The 15,661-nt window shown below is 46.2% G+C and overlaps 1 protein-coding gene across 1 annotated transcript; it reads left to right on the top strand.

The window, feature by feature from the left end:
- Nucleotides 1–3,315: 3,315 nt before the first annotated feature.
- Nucleotides 3,316–13,788, top strand: LOC144134282 (uncharacterized). The gene is made up of 4 exons (XM_077667231.1): nt 3,316–3,425; nt 6,528–6,577; nt 8,297–8,347; nt 13,408–13,788. Exons 1-4 carry the CDS (start codon nt 3,392–3,394, stop codon nt 13,786–13,788), a joined length of 516 nt encoding a protein of 171 aa, XP_077523357.1. The 5' UTR covers nt 3,316–3,391.
- The last annotated feature ends 1,873 nt before the right edge of the window (nt 13,789–15,661 follow it).

Here is a 15,661-nt window from a genome sequence, read left to right on the forward strand (position 1 = left end):
CTCTTATCTGAACCCCGGATAGGCCATTACTCATGCGCACTGTCATCAGCCAGCTGACTGTCTGCAGCCGCAGGTTCTGGTGAGCGCTAATACCTATGCCTGCTTTTGTATACCACATGATGTTTCGTACTTCTGCTTCGGTGTTACAATCACACAGTGGGTCGGTATGATCTTGCGTCGCTGCAGCTGTTGGTGATGATGAATCAGGAAATGAAAGGTGCGGTACTGTCTCACTTCTAGTTGGACACCTCAGCAGAGTCGTGAGGAAAGGGAGGAAGATGTGATTGAAAGAGGGAAAGAGAGAAAGAGGTTACAGTGGAAGGCTCCGAGCAATTTCGACCACCTGGGGAACTTTAATGTGCACTGACATCGCACAGCACACGGGCGCCTTAGCATTTAGCCTCCATCGAAACTTGACCGCCGCGATCAGGTTTGAACCCGGGTACTCCTGCTCAGTAGCAAAGTATTCTAACCACTGAGCCACTGAGGTGTGACATTCCCCATCGGCAGCCTGGAAAACTTATAGAACATTCACTTCCGCTGGGACCGTTCCTTTTAGAAATGGTTACAGACTTTCTAAACATCGTTACAGACTTTCTTTTATAGGCTCTATTGCCTTCCTATATATATATATATATATATATATATATATATATATATATATATATATATATATATATATATATATATATATATTATTTTGCCTCTCATACTCTGTAAGCTGTCTAGAAACAATTGTCGACTAAAAGCGAATGGCCATAAAGCCGTTGATTGTCTAGAAACTGCTGATCGTATTTGTGTTGTCTACACACTAGCCTAAAAGATTTTTCTACTGAAAATCTGTACACTTTATTAACAAACGGCAATGAACAGTTTGTACACTATGTAAAGAAATTTTTGTAAGAGACGGCACCATTGGCGTGCTCAATATAGATTGAATAGCCGGTGTTGTAGAGACTCCAGTGAAAACATTAGCCGTCGCTGAAGAACTTTAACCCAAGATCACGCACGTTAAATGGACTCTAAAGAGAAATAGTAAACTAGGCTGATTATTCTTCGAGAACACAACCAACGTCTTTTTAATTACCGAAAGCTGGATACAATGCTTAAAAATTTCAAACGAAATCTACAATATCCTAGTAGGTTAAATGGGCTATCGACACGTGGAAACTTGCATCATTTTAATGACATGTGTTCGCTGGGCCTCTAAAAAGATCCCCAGGTTAAAGATCCCCAGGCGGTCGAAATTGTTCCGGAGACCTTCACTACGGCACTTCTCCCTTTCTTCTTTCACTCGTTCCTTTATCCCTTCCCTTACGGCACGGTTCAGGTTTCCGCTGATATGTAAGATAGATACTGTGTCATTTCCTTTCCTCAAAAACCTATTTTCATTTTTCCGTATTTTTTTTAACGCAGTGGTCGAAAATAGCAATTCCGGAACATTCCGGAACGGACATGTGGAAAAGTGATCGTCTCTATTTGCTCTACCCGCCGCGGTGGCTCAGTGGTTAAGGCGCTCGGCTACTGATCCGGAGTTCCCGGGTTCGAACCCTACCGCGGCGGCTGGGTTTTTATGGAGGAAAAACGCTAAGGCGCCCGTGTGCTGTGCGATGTCAGTGCACGTTAAAGATACCCAGGTGGTCGAAATTATTCCGGAGCCCTCCACTACGGCACCTCTTTCTTCCTGCCTTCTTTCACTCCCTCCTTTATTCCCTCCCTTACGGCGCGGTTCAGGTGTCCAACGATATATGAGACAGATACTGCGCCATTTTCTTTCCCCCAAAAACCAATTATTATTAACATCCCTGCTTAATACGTATATGAGCCTCTTTGTTTCTTGCAAGCATATGAGCGAAGCTGTAATGAAAGTTCAAAACTGCTAAAAATTTGAGATTGGTCTGCTCTTAATAGACACAAAAGGATTACAGTTAAAGCTCGATCAGCCACGGATTATTTCAGTAACTCAAGATATTTTTAAAATCCAGGAAGGCAGTTTTCCGCCCTTCGAAATATAAAAATGTAACGTAGCGGCTCTCAAAACCTACCGTGGCATCGCATTTGTGGAATCATAATAAAAAAAACGTGAAAGCGGCCCCAATCACTAGTACATGAAAGCGCCGATCATTCTGACTCATGAAAGCCATGTTAATCAAACTGATCAATGTAAAGGAAAGGCATCTTCTTGCAGCCGTGGCAAATCGTGCTGAGTCATTATAGTCAGGTTTATTCATGGAAAGACATGTTATACTGAGTCATGATAGTCATGTTGAGTCACGAAGTTTATGCTTAGTCACTAGAAGTTATGCTAAATCATGCTAGTCATGGCAAGTCAAACTGAATTACGGTGCATCATGCAAATACTTTTTAACCACGCTTAGTCATGAAAGTCATGTTTGTCAAAAGAAAGCTGGAAGTCATGGCAGTCCTGGAAAATCATTCTGAGCCATGGTAGTCATATTTAGTTGTGATAAGTCATGTTAATAATGCTGAATCATGTTTAGCGAGGCCAAGTTATATTAATTCATGGAAAATAATGATGAAGACCGGACCCGACGCAGGCCCTTGACTTCAAGGCCGGGCCCGGCCGGGCGAGACAGTACATTTCCGGCCCAACCCAGCCCGGCCCTTGGGCCGTGCAGGACTCGGGCTTTGGGGCTAGCCCAGGACCGTGCAGTGCGTTAATTACGAGTCTATCTTGGTGTTGCTGCCATGGACTTACAACACCTCACTCCTTGGCATATTCGAGACGTGCGATATTGCACCCACGCTGCCTCGTCCTTGTTGTTATAGGTCTGCGGCAAAGCCTTCAATATGTGATTACATGAATATAGAAACTTTGTGTGCGCTTGAATGGCCAGTCTTCTATTCGAGCTTGATAGAATGTTACCTTGTTCATGGACAGCTGGCAGTCTTTATTTCAGCAAATGTTAATTTTACTATCGCAGAGCAACAGTTTGAGTCTGTTTGATAGGCTATTTGAAACAGGTCTACCGGCATCTTTCTTTGCCACTAGCTTGTTCTTGTAATGACAAGGATGAACGGCATACATTTTAAATTCTGGCATGAATGCGCACACAGTATATCACCTGCATTAAGGGTTCTTCAGAAAGGCCAACGCCTTCCTTCAAAGAAAGACTTATTGTGCTCTCAACGTGACTAAGGCGAGAGAAGCTTGCTCCATTCATGCCTATAAATTTCGCTTGTTGCGCAAAAATATAGAAAAGCAGAAGTGTAAACGACGCACCCTTTACTATTGCCCTTCTCCGACGCAGCGCATTTCTTGTTTTTATTTTTTTATACTGAGACGCAGTAAGAGCTTTGCCCATGGCGACTGAAGTTCATTGCGAAGCCTAACCCTTGGACTTGTGGATTCTCAGCCGCCGAGAACAGCATGTCGTGGACATGGAGATTTTTGCTCATCTTTGGTGAGTCACTTTTATCCGGGACCACCGATAAAAACTGCAGATCAATCTCCTTTTGCAGTGGGCCTTTTCGACAACTTCCGTACAGGCTTCGTTAGTGCGAGCGTGCAAAACTACTACCACTGAGGCATTCGTAGCGGTTTCGATAGAGAAGCGTATAGGATTGGAAAAGTTGGTCAGGCATGCTTAAGAGAATAATGGCTCAGCATCAAGTGACTAGGACAGCAGGAGAGCACACAAACACAAGCGCCACACAGCAGGAGAGCACACACACACACACACACACACACAAGTTTTGGTAGGCATCATAACGCGGCCATCCGCCGAGCTGAATGAAAAAAGGCGGCCTAAGTTTGTACCTGCCAGCGCCTTGCCCTCATTCAGACCGCCACATTACCCCTGTTCCGAGCAAGAGCTGAATTATGATCGCATAATTCTATTCAAAAGGGGCGCACACGGTACTATGGAATAAGGTCCTATTTCTACCCTTTCGTACGCTACTAACCATTATGCTTTTCCGGTACGGCCTTTGATACATTTATTTTCGAATCCTTGTGAGCTCCACCTTATTCACTGCCCTCTTTCTTGGCTACCGGCCTTTTTGCTGCAGTGAATTGCAGAACCTGCAACGGGATATGAGACCTGTAACGGGATATGAGAGTTGAAATTATCATAGAAATAGACTCTACAGGTCGTAAGACTTGGTGTTGCACGCAGTGTCTTGGATGAAATCTGTTTTGGCATCACCGAGTAAGGCGACAGAGTGCTTTCGCACTCACCTGGAGGCGACTGACTGCATGAAGCTTCTTGATAGTACATTCTTAACCGGGTTCTACATAGTTCCCCGGCAGCAACTTTGGCTTAGATATGGATATCTGTGTTACAGGTAAGAAATCGCCAGCGCAGCAACTCTGCCTACTCGCCGGTATGGCTGTAAAAGATTCATCCTGCCACATTACCTCTATGCGTTAATTGTGCTGTTTTTGGTCCTGTAAATTATTTCACTTTAGTGTGTCCACGTTTCTGTGTCGAGCCTGAGACACTCCTGCACAACATGAGGAAAGTGAATATTCCGTCGGACGACCTCTCTCGCATCGTGTACCTTGAGTGCTCACGAAATGAGCGCCGAAGAGGACAAATACACTCTTGTAGTTTTTGGAAGACACTGGTCTTTAGGGCAGGGGTAGCCATGCCTTTAGTTTTAAGTGACTGTTGTTATCGCCGAAAAAACATACCAGTACCGCCGGCTTGCTAAAAAATTAGCCGGGCTTAATATTCCGCTTAAAGCGATGTGTGACGTGCGAAATCCCGGCCACAGTCAACATCATAGCAACGAGATGGCGCAAATCTCAAAGCCGTGAACTACGCTTTCAGGGCTGGCGAGGGTTAAATTTTTGGAAATGACCCGGGTCAAATTTTGAGGTCGCCATCTTGTCGGGCACGGTCACTTATGGCCGGGCATCGATTTTGCTCCAAATCGACCAAGGTCATATTTCAGGAGTGGCGCGGGCCAAATTCTTGCCTCTAGGCGTCACAGTTGCTATGGCAACAAGTGATTCACAAGAAAGATATGCGCAGTCACTATACGTAGGCTTAACATAGGTTTCGCAGCTGCTATGACGAGTGATGCACAAGCAAGAAACAGTAGCTGTACGTAGGCTTAACATTGGCGTCGCAGTTGCTATGGCAACGAGTGATGGACGAGCTATATACACGAAGTAGCTGCACTATCAGCAACGAATGAAACGCGAGAAAAAAAACTGAGGTGGGAACGCAAAAGCACCTATATAATAGCTCCTGGAGAGGAAATATCAGCGAGGTTGATTAACACTGCTGGAGAGGAGTCTTCTCGCTTTCAAGGATAAAATAAAATAACCTGAGCTAGTATTGAGCTTCCCCTGGCTAAGAGCTGCTTATTTTCCTCTTCATGTATCAATTCCTTTGTTCGTGTTTCATTTCTTGGTGATAGTACGTACTGCCAGCCAGCCTCTAACCGCGGACTCGCAACACCCCGTCTCTCAGGCCTGCGTGCCGGAGGCGGGGAGAAACGTCTTTTCTGGTGGAAATAAAAGTTGTTCAATCAATAGGCTTAACATTGGCGTCGCAGTTGCTATGGCAACGAGCGATGCACAAGCAAGACACGCAAGCATGATTTGTGCTCGGTTATGATGACCGTATGAGCGTTCTCGCACTAAAATGTAAGCATAACAAGTCCTAGCAAAAAAGAGATCATTCACAAAAACACGGCAAACGTTTTATGAAGAGTGGATTCGGAAACGGAAATATTCTCCTCGGCAAGAGCACGCGCAGTGAAGTGCAGCTCGAATCTTCGTTTACATTAAGTTATAACCATTTCTGAGAGCCGGCATTCTTTATCATCGACGACTTCGATATCTTTCAGAACCGGAACAAATGAAAGTACTCAGAAATTGGAAACGCTGCTATTTAAAAAAAAAATGGGGCGCATTAAATACGCGCAGAAAATAGGTGCAGACATATACAACACAATTGGCAAGGTGTACGATCACAGCTGCTAGTCGAGACCCGCGTTTCGTAAGTAGCGAATGCAAGGCTCGAACGCATATGTTGTTCTAGGCAACCTATGAGAAGCTTCATTGGTTCACAGAGATGTTCGTAAGGCATTTATACACACCTGCGTCGCGGAGAACCATACATTTCTTTTCAGACTTCGCGGCAGTCTTTTTCCATAGTCGCACTATTACGTCCACTTGAGGGAGAATTTCATGTGCAGCTTCATTCATTCTGCATCTCGGAACGCCACCTCGCCGTTCCGATAATTGCGCATGTATACCCGCCACGGAAGGCTTGAAAGTACCATTAGTGAAAAAAAAAATTAATGCCGTATTTACACGGAGCCCGGAATATATATATGCAGCCTGATTCAGAGTATGCTGCGCGCTGCTTGGAGTAACATTAATACCAAGTAAATAAATTGCAAATCCACATAAATTAAATTTTCTTGTTATGCAACATTTTCTTCGTTAGGAAAAAAATTAGTTCATTAACTTCTGACGGCGGATGTGCTCACAACTACTTTCCGGGTTAAAATTTAACTCCCCGAAACACTAAATCATTTTCTTGCAGGAAGCTTTTGGATTGCTGACGGCTGTCACCATAAGCACCACGGTTTTCACGTAAGACGCGCTTCTTTCTGCTCACTGACAGCGTAAAAGTCTATTCCAAGCCCATTCCTTAAACGAGCGGTCCGGAGCTTTGAGACAACTTCGATATTGGCCTGGATACTGAAGTGTCCATTATAACTTTTTGAAACCTTAAAGGTGCACTAAAGAGGAATCTGAACTCGTCATTTTACCGCGGGAAGTCAATCTGTACGTTCCGGGAATTCTTAGAAACTTCGAATTATTGCCCTGTGCGGCCGATTGCCCCAATTAAATCGGATTAAACATCTCTCCTCCTGCCTTTTTTTTTTTTAAACTCAACGCGGTAGGTAGGAGGAGTCAAGCAACGCGTCAGCCAGTCCCGTGGTGGCTTGCCGCTCTGCCATCGGCGGAGTGATACGTAAAACAGAGTCCATGCGTATTTTTGTTTCAGTGGGCCTAATTTGCGGCTATGTTGTCTGCGACTGAAACTATTTATTCACAGAACCATAAAAAGAAATCAATGCGAAAGAGAAGCTGCCACAGGGCTGGTTGAAAGGCACTCCACTGAATTTAAGGATAGGTTACCGTGTTCTAATGAAAAAGAGGCTACTTCAAGTAAAACGAATCTTTTTTAAGGGTAATGAAAAAAAATTCAATTCGGTATTTTCGCCATCAGCCGTTTTCGCAAACTAACTTCTGGGACTTGAAGGCAGTCTTTTTTTTTCAACTAGATACTATTTAGGTTTTCATTTTGCAAAAGAATTTCTTGCTTCTTTGTCATGAAATTCCCTCATTGGCCGAGAGGGTCAGAATGAGGGCGTCGGCTCCGCCAAATTTGAAAATCTGAGGACAAGAAAGTTCGGGTTCCTTTCATTACATTATCACATGGAATTATACTAATCTGAGCAGCTAATGTACCTTAATCCACCCACAAGCCCCGGGTAATCCACCTTATTTCATTTTCTGGGGTGGGCCGAATTCCGAGGTTTTTGGCCCCCAATTTTGTTCACGGAACTCGCGATTCATTTCCAAACGGAGATCGCGAGTCCGTCTTGCTCTTGGTGTCCAGAGTTCAAAATGAAATAGCAGAAAAATTTTAAATCCAATTTTCCCAGCAATAAATATGCTTTTTTGCTTGCTGCTGGACAAGGAAAACATAGACAAGACGAACCGCAGAACGGATAGTTGTTAAGAATAAATATCGTTTCGAGGCCCATAGCGTCCCTTTTAAAGTTAATAACATCTATATTCTGTATCCAAATTCTGGAAGCTTCCTATCTGACAAAGAATTTGACTCGTACAGATATCTCAACAGTTTAGCATGTGAGACGGTGCTCGTTTAGTCAATTTCTGGTAGAAATACGGGAGCCTATGACTGCGCGTTATAATAGACAACGCCTGCTGGCGATTCTTTTCTATGTAACCAACGCAGACAGGGTTTTCCTTCCCTTGTTCACTTCGTATGCATCTGGAAACCATCTGCCAGCTCTTTCTCTACCGTTGCAGACTAAGATGGGCTAAATCCGAAGTAATTCAGTGCTATCAAGGAAGAGCTATGGCTATTCGAAGAAATTCAAAGAATTTTAACAAAATTTCCAAATGGTCAGAAAAGCCAGCAGGCATACAAAAAGGGAGTCCTCTGTAATTTGGCTTTCCTTAAGAAGAGTAAAGCGATTACATCGCGATGCATGAATTTTACAAAAACTCCTAGCTACGCGACTCATATATGACGTCACTTGTTCCTGAGTGCAGGACAAGTTCAAGTGCGGTGGCCCCTTCCTTCGCGACGGTTTCAAGTGCAAGGTAAGTACCCCTAATTCCCTCCATATGCTTTCCTTATTTTGTACCTTGTACCGATATACAGTCTCAACAGAGTAACTCGCCGACTACAGGCGCTAGATTGTGCTTACAGCTCGCAGTACAATGACAAAACATTAATCGATTAGGCTCGTTATATCATTAACAACTAACAACGGCACAAAAAGTTGAAGGCAGACGTTTAAGGGATACTTACACGGTGCACTCAGCTCTTCCTTATTCTTTTTTATATTCTCCTACTCCTTTCACCCCAATTCGCAGCTTCGACAAGCTATAGGGGGCGCTACTGGTAACATAATATGGCAGCCCTTGGGAGGCCATCATCATGAAGGAAAGAAACAATTGGGGAGAGTCGGTTAGGTCACTTTTGTAGCGATAGCTACATCACTAGCATTTCGAGCCTTCAGCGTGGCGGCGCCGCCACCCTGTGGCTGCGCCGCCATCCTGTCACGTGGTTGGTCACGTGGTGCGGAGCAGCTGCCGGTTGCGCGGCGTCGTGGCTGATCACGTGGTCCGTCACGTGATTGGTCACGTGACCCCCCCCCCCCCCCCCCCGCTACCATACGTGGCCGCCGTCTCAGCGCGCTTCAGCATGCGCAGCAGAAAATACAGCAGACGACGCCGATGCGCCTAGTGTTATGATTGGCTGCGCCGACGAGCAAAAAAATTGGCAGTGGCTGAACTTTGGCTAACCCTGCAATTCAGTGAAAAGCAAGGAGGCTTGCTAAGCGTCTGAGGCTCGTCCATGGCAGCTCCGCTCGCAACAGCCGTTCTATATATAGCCACACGACCACGTGGCTACGACTTGGTATCACATGGTCTTAATGCACGCCCATCGGATGTCATCTCATGGCTTCACTTCACCCCATCGGATGTTCTTAAGGTCAAAGGTCAACGCAAAGGGCACCCAATGTCAAAGGTCAAGTCAGAGGTCAAGGTCAACTAAAAGTGACGGGTCAAGCTCAGGGGTTAAGGGTTCGACACCATAACTCTACCACATATGGTCACACACGGCTAACGTGGTTGGGCTGAAGTTTGTTCAAGGTCGTTATCCGGCCTACGCGACGACTGCTTTACCTAGCGTAGGGAAGCTTTTCGTTTGAAAATTCCTGGCAGTTTTTACGAAAGCACGTGACATCCAGCACACTTTTTAACGTGCAGCTCGGATAGCGAGGACCTCTCCTGAGCTTTCCGTCCTCTATGGTCTTCCTTTTGGCTGCGCTTTGGATCGTCATGTTCGCATTCGAGCGCAGCTCAGGAACAAGCGTACGATTGGCTCCTCAATCAGAGGGAGCGAGTCGCAAATTTTTCGTACTTGTAGAACCCGAAAAAGTGATAAAGGCTGCACACAAAATAGGCTGCAGAACGGTGGAAAAAAAACGTGTACACGCTAATGGACGGGTTGTGGAAATCTGTAAGTCAACTTTCATCCACAGGAAAACCCTTTCACCATGGCCGCCGGACCGATTTTGGGGGGCCGAAGTTAGGTACAGTCCTGGAGACTTCTTCATTCAGGGAAATCCCACCACCTTTTTCTGGCTACTGCTGCATTGTGTGGTAGTCGCGATCAAGAGATTAAGCGCAGCTCATTCCCAGTCATAGCTTGGCGGGAGAACACACCTGCAACGTGTAGACTTGGCGACGGGAGGTGAAGCGAAGTTAAGTTAACCTGCCTACTGTTAAGTCTTGATAAAGCAACAGCATGGTACTGTGCCCACACAATTTGCGAGATTCGGTGCCAGCTACGGGCTCAAAGTTGCGCCCCCCTCCAGAATTCAAAAGTGCACCGGTCTTGAAAGAATAAACTGGCTCATTACGCCTTCGGTTTGGTGCAGACTATCCTCTAACTTGGAAAAGCGCAATTGCGCTTTTAGGGTTCGATTCAAACTCCTGACCACATTCTAGGTCAGCGGCAATGGATTTGAAGCTGAAGTCTGCTTTGTCCAAACGCAAAAGTCGCGTGGTGCCACATATGGAAGTGAACAAAGAAAAGATTTGTTTTCACGTGTCCAGCGTTGTCGGACAAAAATTTTGAGTATTGGGGAATTGTTTTATTTATTTATTTACTTACTTACTAGGCCCCCAAAGGCCTCATTTAAGGGGTACCACATGAGGGGTTGGCGGGGAGTATGGCAGTTGTGACAAAACTAATTTTCGATGGAAGTCTTGAATTGTTGGAGATCTGTTAAGGAAGCTACTGTTAAGGAAATATTGAATGTAATGGTCCATTCTTCTGATACGTAGTAAAATTTATCTTTTATTGTTTGCATAGATCACGTCGAAATATTAAGATTGCCATAGAAAAACAGCGGGGAACGCTTTTGACTACAGGAAAAAACTTTAATAGCAACAAAAATGCAAGGCTGTCGAAGGGGGACCTGCAGATATATTGATTGTTATAGAAAAATCTTACAATATATGAAAGATTGCGTTCCTAAACTCTTTCCCGTTCCAAAATGCATTTCTCCGGAATTGATGCGTATGAAATTGCTTGTGCATCCTTTAAAACTGCAGTGCTTGCATTTATACGTAAATTTATGGAAAAGTTTTGCTTTGTTTGTAGACGCATCACGCTAGGCAAGAAGTGCCACAGGCACTTCATAGTGACGCATGCTTATTTGTTCAAGCGTACTAGGCACTTCATGACATAACCTCCTTTCGCCCTCCAGAACGCTTGAAGCGCAAGCAAGCGATTCCGCAACTGTTAACCACCGGGCATCGCCACGACATTCGCCTGAGGTGTCAGATCCAGCTATAACTTGCAAAAAAATTATTCAATTATATCAAACACAGCATAGCCGCTTTCATCCCCTGCAATAGGGCTAACCAAAAGCGAGGAGCGCTGGCTCCTTCACTTATATACCTACACGGTATTGCGCCCGGCAGTGCTGCAATATTTCAATCTGAATTTTAACGGGGAGTGTTCGCATTGTGGGTGCGCGTTCTAGGACGTGTACCACATGGTGTGGGCATGTCCCTCTAACCCTGCTTACCCCTCTTTCCCCTCACCTACCCGAGAGAGCTGGGAGGCTGCCCTGCTTGGCTGGTCTACGTTATGCCCGGGATACATGCGGCGTTTTTTCCGACGATGTTCGCGCGGCAGAAAACGTCGTGGCGGCGCGACGCCCGGCCGGAGATACATGGAGCGAAAAAGCGGCAGCCCGCCGCCGCGTATCTCTCAGCGCGAAAGCAATATGATCAACAAGTGGCAAATATCATTGAGCGAGGAGCTCTTTGAGAGCAGCGACGCTGACTCCTCTGTTCGAATAACGAAACTTCATTTAGAGACCACTGTACTGATTGCAGCACGCGTGCATAGATATCTACTAGGTTTTGAGTGCTCGAATGCATGCGGTCGCGTACCTTTCGATGCCCGCTCAGCCGTGGCTACTATCGGCTGCGTTTTTCTTCGGCACCTTCGCTTCAGGGAGGAAAAGCGGGCATTTCGAGCCAAGATTAGGTCGTGTTCTCCAAAAAAAGTGACATTTCAGGTCTAGTGAAGCGTTTATTTCCACGATAAGAACATTTCCGTGCAATAAACACAGCAGTGCTCGTCGGCCATGGCGGCCATGTTGGCGGCGAAGGCAGCCAAACCGGAAGAGCGGGTTTTCTGCGCTGCTAATGTCTTTTTCCGGCTGCCGCTTCCGGTCTCGCCGGACGCCGCGCGTCAATATCTGGGGGGCCAGATCGGCGGCGGCGGGCGATTTTCTCGAGGCCGGGCGTCATGCGCGCCGTCGGGCGAAAATCGCCCACAAAACGCTCCATGTAAAGAGATCTCGTCGCTATGACCCGAGCTGCCGCGGAAGCCGCAGGGGTCCCAGAGTAGGGACCTCTCCTAGAATTTGTAAGTGGCTAGCCCTTAATGCTAGTACCCACTCTCTCCTGTAAGTAGGCTTGAATAAGTGTGTTCCACCACCACCACCACCCAGTGGGTTACAAAAGCACCTGTAATGCTGCTGGACATACATCACGTTCTTTATACGTTATTTTGCGCTTGCATTTCATGCTCAGAAGCACGTTCAAGCGCATGAAGTAAATCGCGCGATTATCAAGTCTCAACAAAGGGCTGTTTTTATCTGACAAGCTTGTGTTACTTGGAACACCAATTGGGCAAGAAAAATCAGAATTGGTCGCCGTACCAGCAGCTTATCTAGCGTAGGCGATGAATGAAGCTTTGATTCGGAGCTCGTTGGACCTAACTGCCACTCTCACGAAAAAAAAGTACAATGAAAAAAGTGGTACTGCCTTAAAGTAGCTAAACCGAATAGACATGCGGAAGCATGTGTTTAACCTGGTTGGCTCATGGTTCTTCATTGCGGGGTCGTCGGCACGTCTGGTGACGATTTAGACTCAGGTTAAGTTTGCTACACTTTGACCTTAGCCAAAAGGACGAGAATAGAAAGTAAGCTGATCTGGTCTGCTCGCGCTGCAGATGGAAGGTGATGAAGACGACGATGTGCAATGCGCTGCGCGAGACTGTTGCGGAGGTTGCTGCGGAGATGCATAGTGCTCTCGTGCAATGGCCAGCTAAGCTGTTCTGTTCGCGTCGTACCAAGGGTTCGAATCCCAGTCACGGCAATAATGTATTTATTTCACAGGTACGACGCTGCGGTTGCTATGTCGCCGTTTGTATGCGCTCAGCACGAGCCCACATACATTGCAAGATCTTTCTCGAGCTTTGTCCGTCATAACAGTGCTTCCGCTGTAGAAACAGGGCAAAAATGTTTCCCGTGCTTCCGTGGTATAGGCAGGCGCAGCGTTCGTCAAAAGGTCTGAGGGCTCAGGTTCTGCTTTTCAGCGGTATAATTTGGGCACTTACGACTCCCGCGAAGCTACTACAACCCTCAGTGGGGATGGTAAGACACTTCCTCACTCTCGAGAGTTTTTGAGCCTCGGTGTGTGTCAAAAATTCCCCACTAGAAGGCTCAAATTCTGGCCTCCAGACTTTTAACCAACCCGGTACATGAAATGCATTCTTAATGAGCGCTCACTTCCTTCGTTCTCTTGTTCTGTTTAATCTCACCCCAATTTCACCGCACCAACAGAACTTCGAGTCGTTCAAGTTCTTCTTCGGCGTCTGCTGCGGAGATCGTTGCATCGTCCCACCCGAGCACAACCCGTGCACATCGGGGCCCAAGTCGACCGCGCCCAAGCCGACTGTGCCCGAGTCGACCGCGCCCGAGTCGACCGCGTCCGAGTCGACCGTGCCCACGACGCCCGAGCCCGAGTCGACCGAGGCGACCGCACCGCCATCCTTTTGCTTCGACGCTTGCGACAGGCCGTGCGTTCCGCGGGAGTGCGGCAGCAAGCCCACGGAAGACTGTCGCAAGCGGTGCGTCACCAAGTGCGCCTCCGCCTGCGGCATGGACGACAAACCGGGTTCTCGGCCGCAGGATCCAGACCAGTACAAGCCGAACCAGCTATGAAGAATTGCTGCTGCTTGGTTCGGTGCTCTCCCGGGAGCCTGTTTGCCAAACGCTGTCAGTGCAGTCATGAGGTCCGTCTACATAAAAAGCAATCACGTTCCCCCTTTACTGGCTCTTTCCTCCTCGAACTTCTTTGCTCATTATCAAAGTTTTCGGTAAATTGTAAAAAAATCAAGCTTGTAATTATATTTAGTGTGTTCGCATAAGAAAGCCAATGTTGAAAAAATCCAGCTGTACGTGCGTCTGAAGCCTTGGATGGCTGGTGTCAAATTGGAAAGAAGGTTATTCCCCTCTCCACTTTTACAGAAGAGGAGGCAGAGGAAAGATGAAGAGAGGGTGGCAGGGCGACGGATGGCGGGTGGGGGAGAGTGATGAGGGGTACGATGTGTCCCACTGTGAATGCTGGATTGGATCGGGAGACTAGAGCGGGGCTACGTAGTGTCACATGGTGATCGGCAGACTGGATCACTCTAGCTACTCGCACGGTCTGAACACGTAAGGGGCAGTGGCTGCTCCGTACGTGGAGGACACTAAGGCTAACGCATATTTTGCCGCACCGATCGCATCGATCGTCTAGAACTTTTTGCACTGGAACCTGATTCTACCGGGTGTTCCAGGGAGGCTGATCACTATTAAAAATGGGTTTTTGAGGTAAAGAGAATCTTTTTATGGCACAGTAGTCCCAGTGTTGGCGGACGTCAATAAACAAGCGAATCATGTAAACTAGTAAAGTGATTACCTAAATTCTGATAGTTAACTTTTGAACTATTCCCGATTGGCACTTGATTGCAATTAGAGATTTGTAGCCGGCCATGAGTAATTGCTATATCAGTTTTTAGAATTTCGAAAACGGGCTTACCCTCGCCGATATGGCTAGAGTAATGCTGGCTATACATCGTGCCAAAATACAGGGTTTTTCATCTAGGACTTCACACAATTTTTAAAAATATAGCTTTTTGAGTTAGAAGGGCGCTTTTTTCGGCATAGCGTTGTAAGCAGTGTAGTACATCGGAATACGGCTAAGACGTGCTAGTTAGGGGGCTGGTTAAATAATGCTGAATAGTTCAGTTCTTAACTATTACCGTTAGGCTCCTTAATTACTGAGAGACGTGCAGCCCACCGTAAGTAATATCCATATCAGTTTTTAGAATTTTGAAAGTGCGGTTACCCTAGGCGCTGCGGCCCAACAAATTTTGCCTACATCGTGCCAAAATACATATGCTTTCGAGAAGCTTGCAGGCAAAGCAACCTTTCCACTGCACGCGACTCGTCGAAATGTAGCCAAAATTTATTGGGACACAGCGCCGCGGATAACCGCACTTTCAAAATTCTAAAACCTGATATGGATATTACTTACGGTGAGCTACGCGCCTCTCAATAATTAAGCAACCGAACGGTAATAGTTAAGAATTTAACTATTCAATATTAGTTAACCAGCCTGCTAGTTAGGTCGTCTTAGCTGTATTCTGATGCACTACACCGCTGACAATGCTATGCCGAAGCAAGTGTTTTTCTAACTCAAAAAGCCTATTTTTATAAACGGTGTAAAGTGTTAGGTGAAAAAGCCTTTATATGCTCTCTCGAAAAGCACGCAACCACAGCAACCGCTCCAGTACATGTAAGTAGTCGAAATATCCAAATTTTGTCTAGCCGCAGCGCCGAGAGTTATCGCGTTTTCGAAATTCTAAGAATTTATATTGCTGTTACTAATGAGCGGCTACAAATCTCTAATTCCAATCCGGTACCCAAAGGCAACAGTTAAAAGGTTGCTCAGTACATTTAGTTATTCGCTTTTCTAGTTAATTAGTTACGGTAAGGCTTTTCTGGGGGAAACACTGTCGACCCTCCAAATTGTAGCAAAAGTGTGGGAGCT

The sequence above is a fragment of the Amblyomma americanum genome, chromosome 5, assembly GCF_052857255.1.
Source record: "Amblyomma americanum isolate KBUSLIRL-KWMA chromosome 5, ASM5285725v1, whole genome shotgun sequence".
Taxonomy (NCBI): Eukaryota; Metazoa; Arthropoda; class Arachnida; order Ixodida; family Ixodidae; genus Amblyomma; species Amblyomma americanum.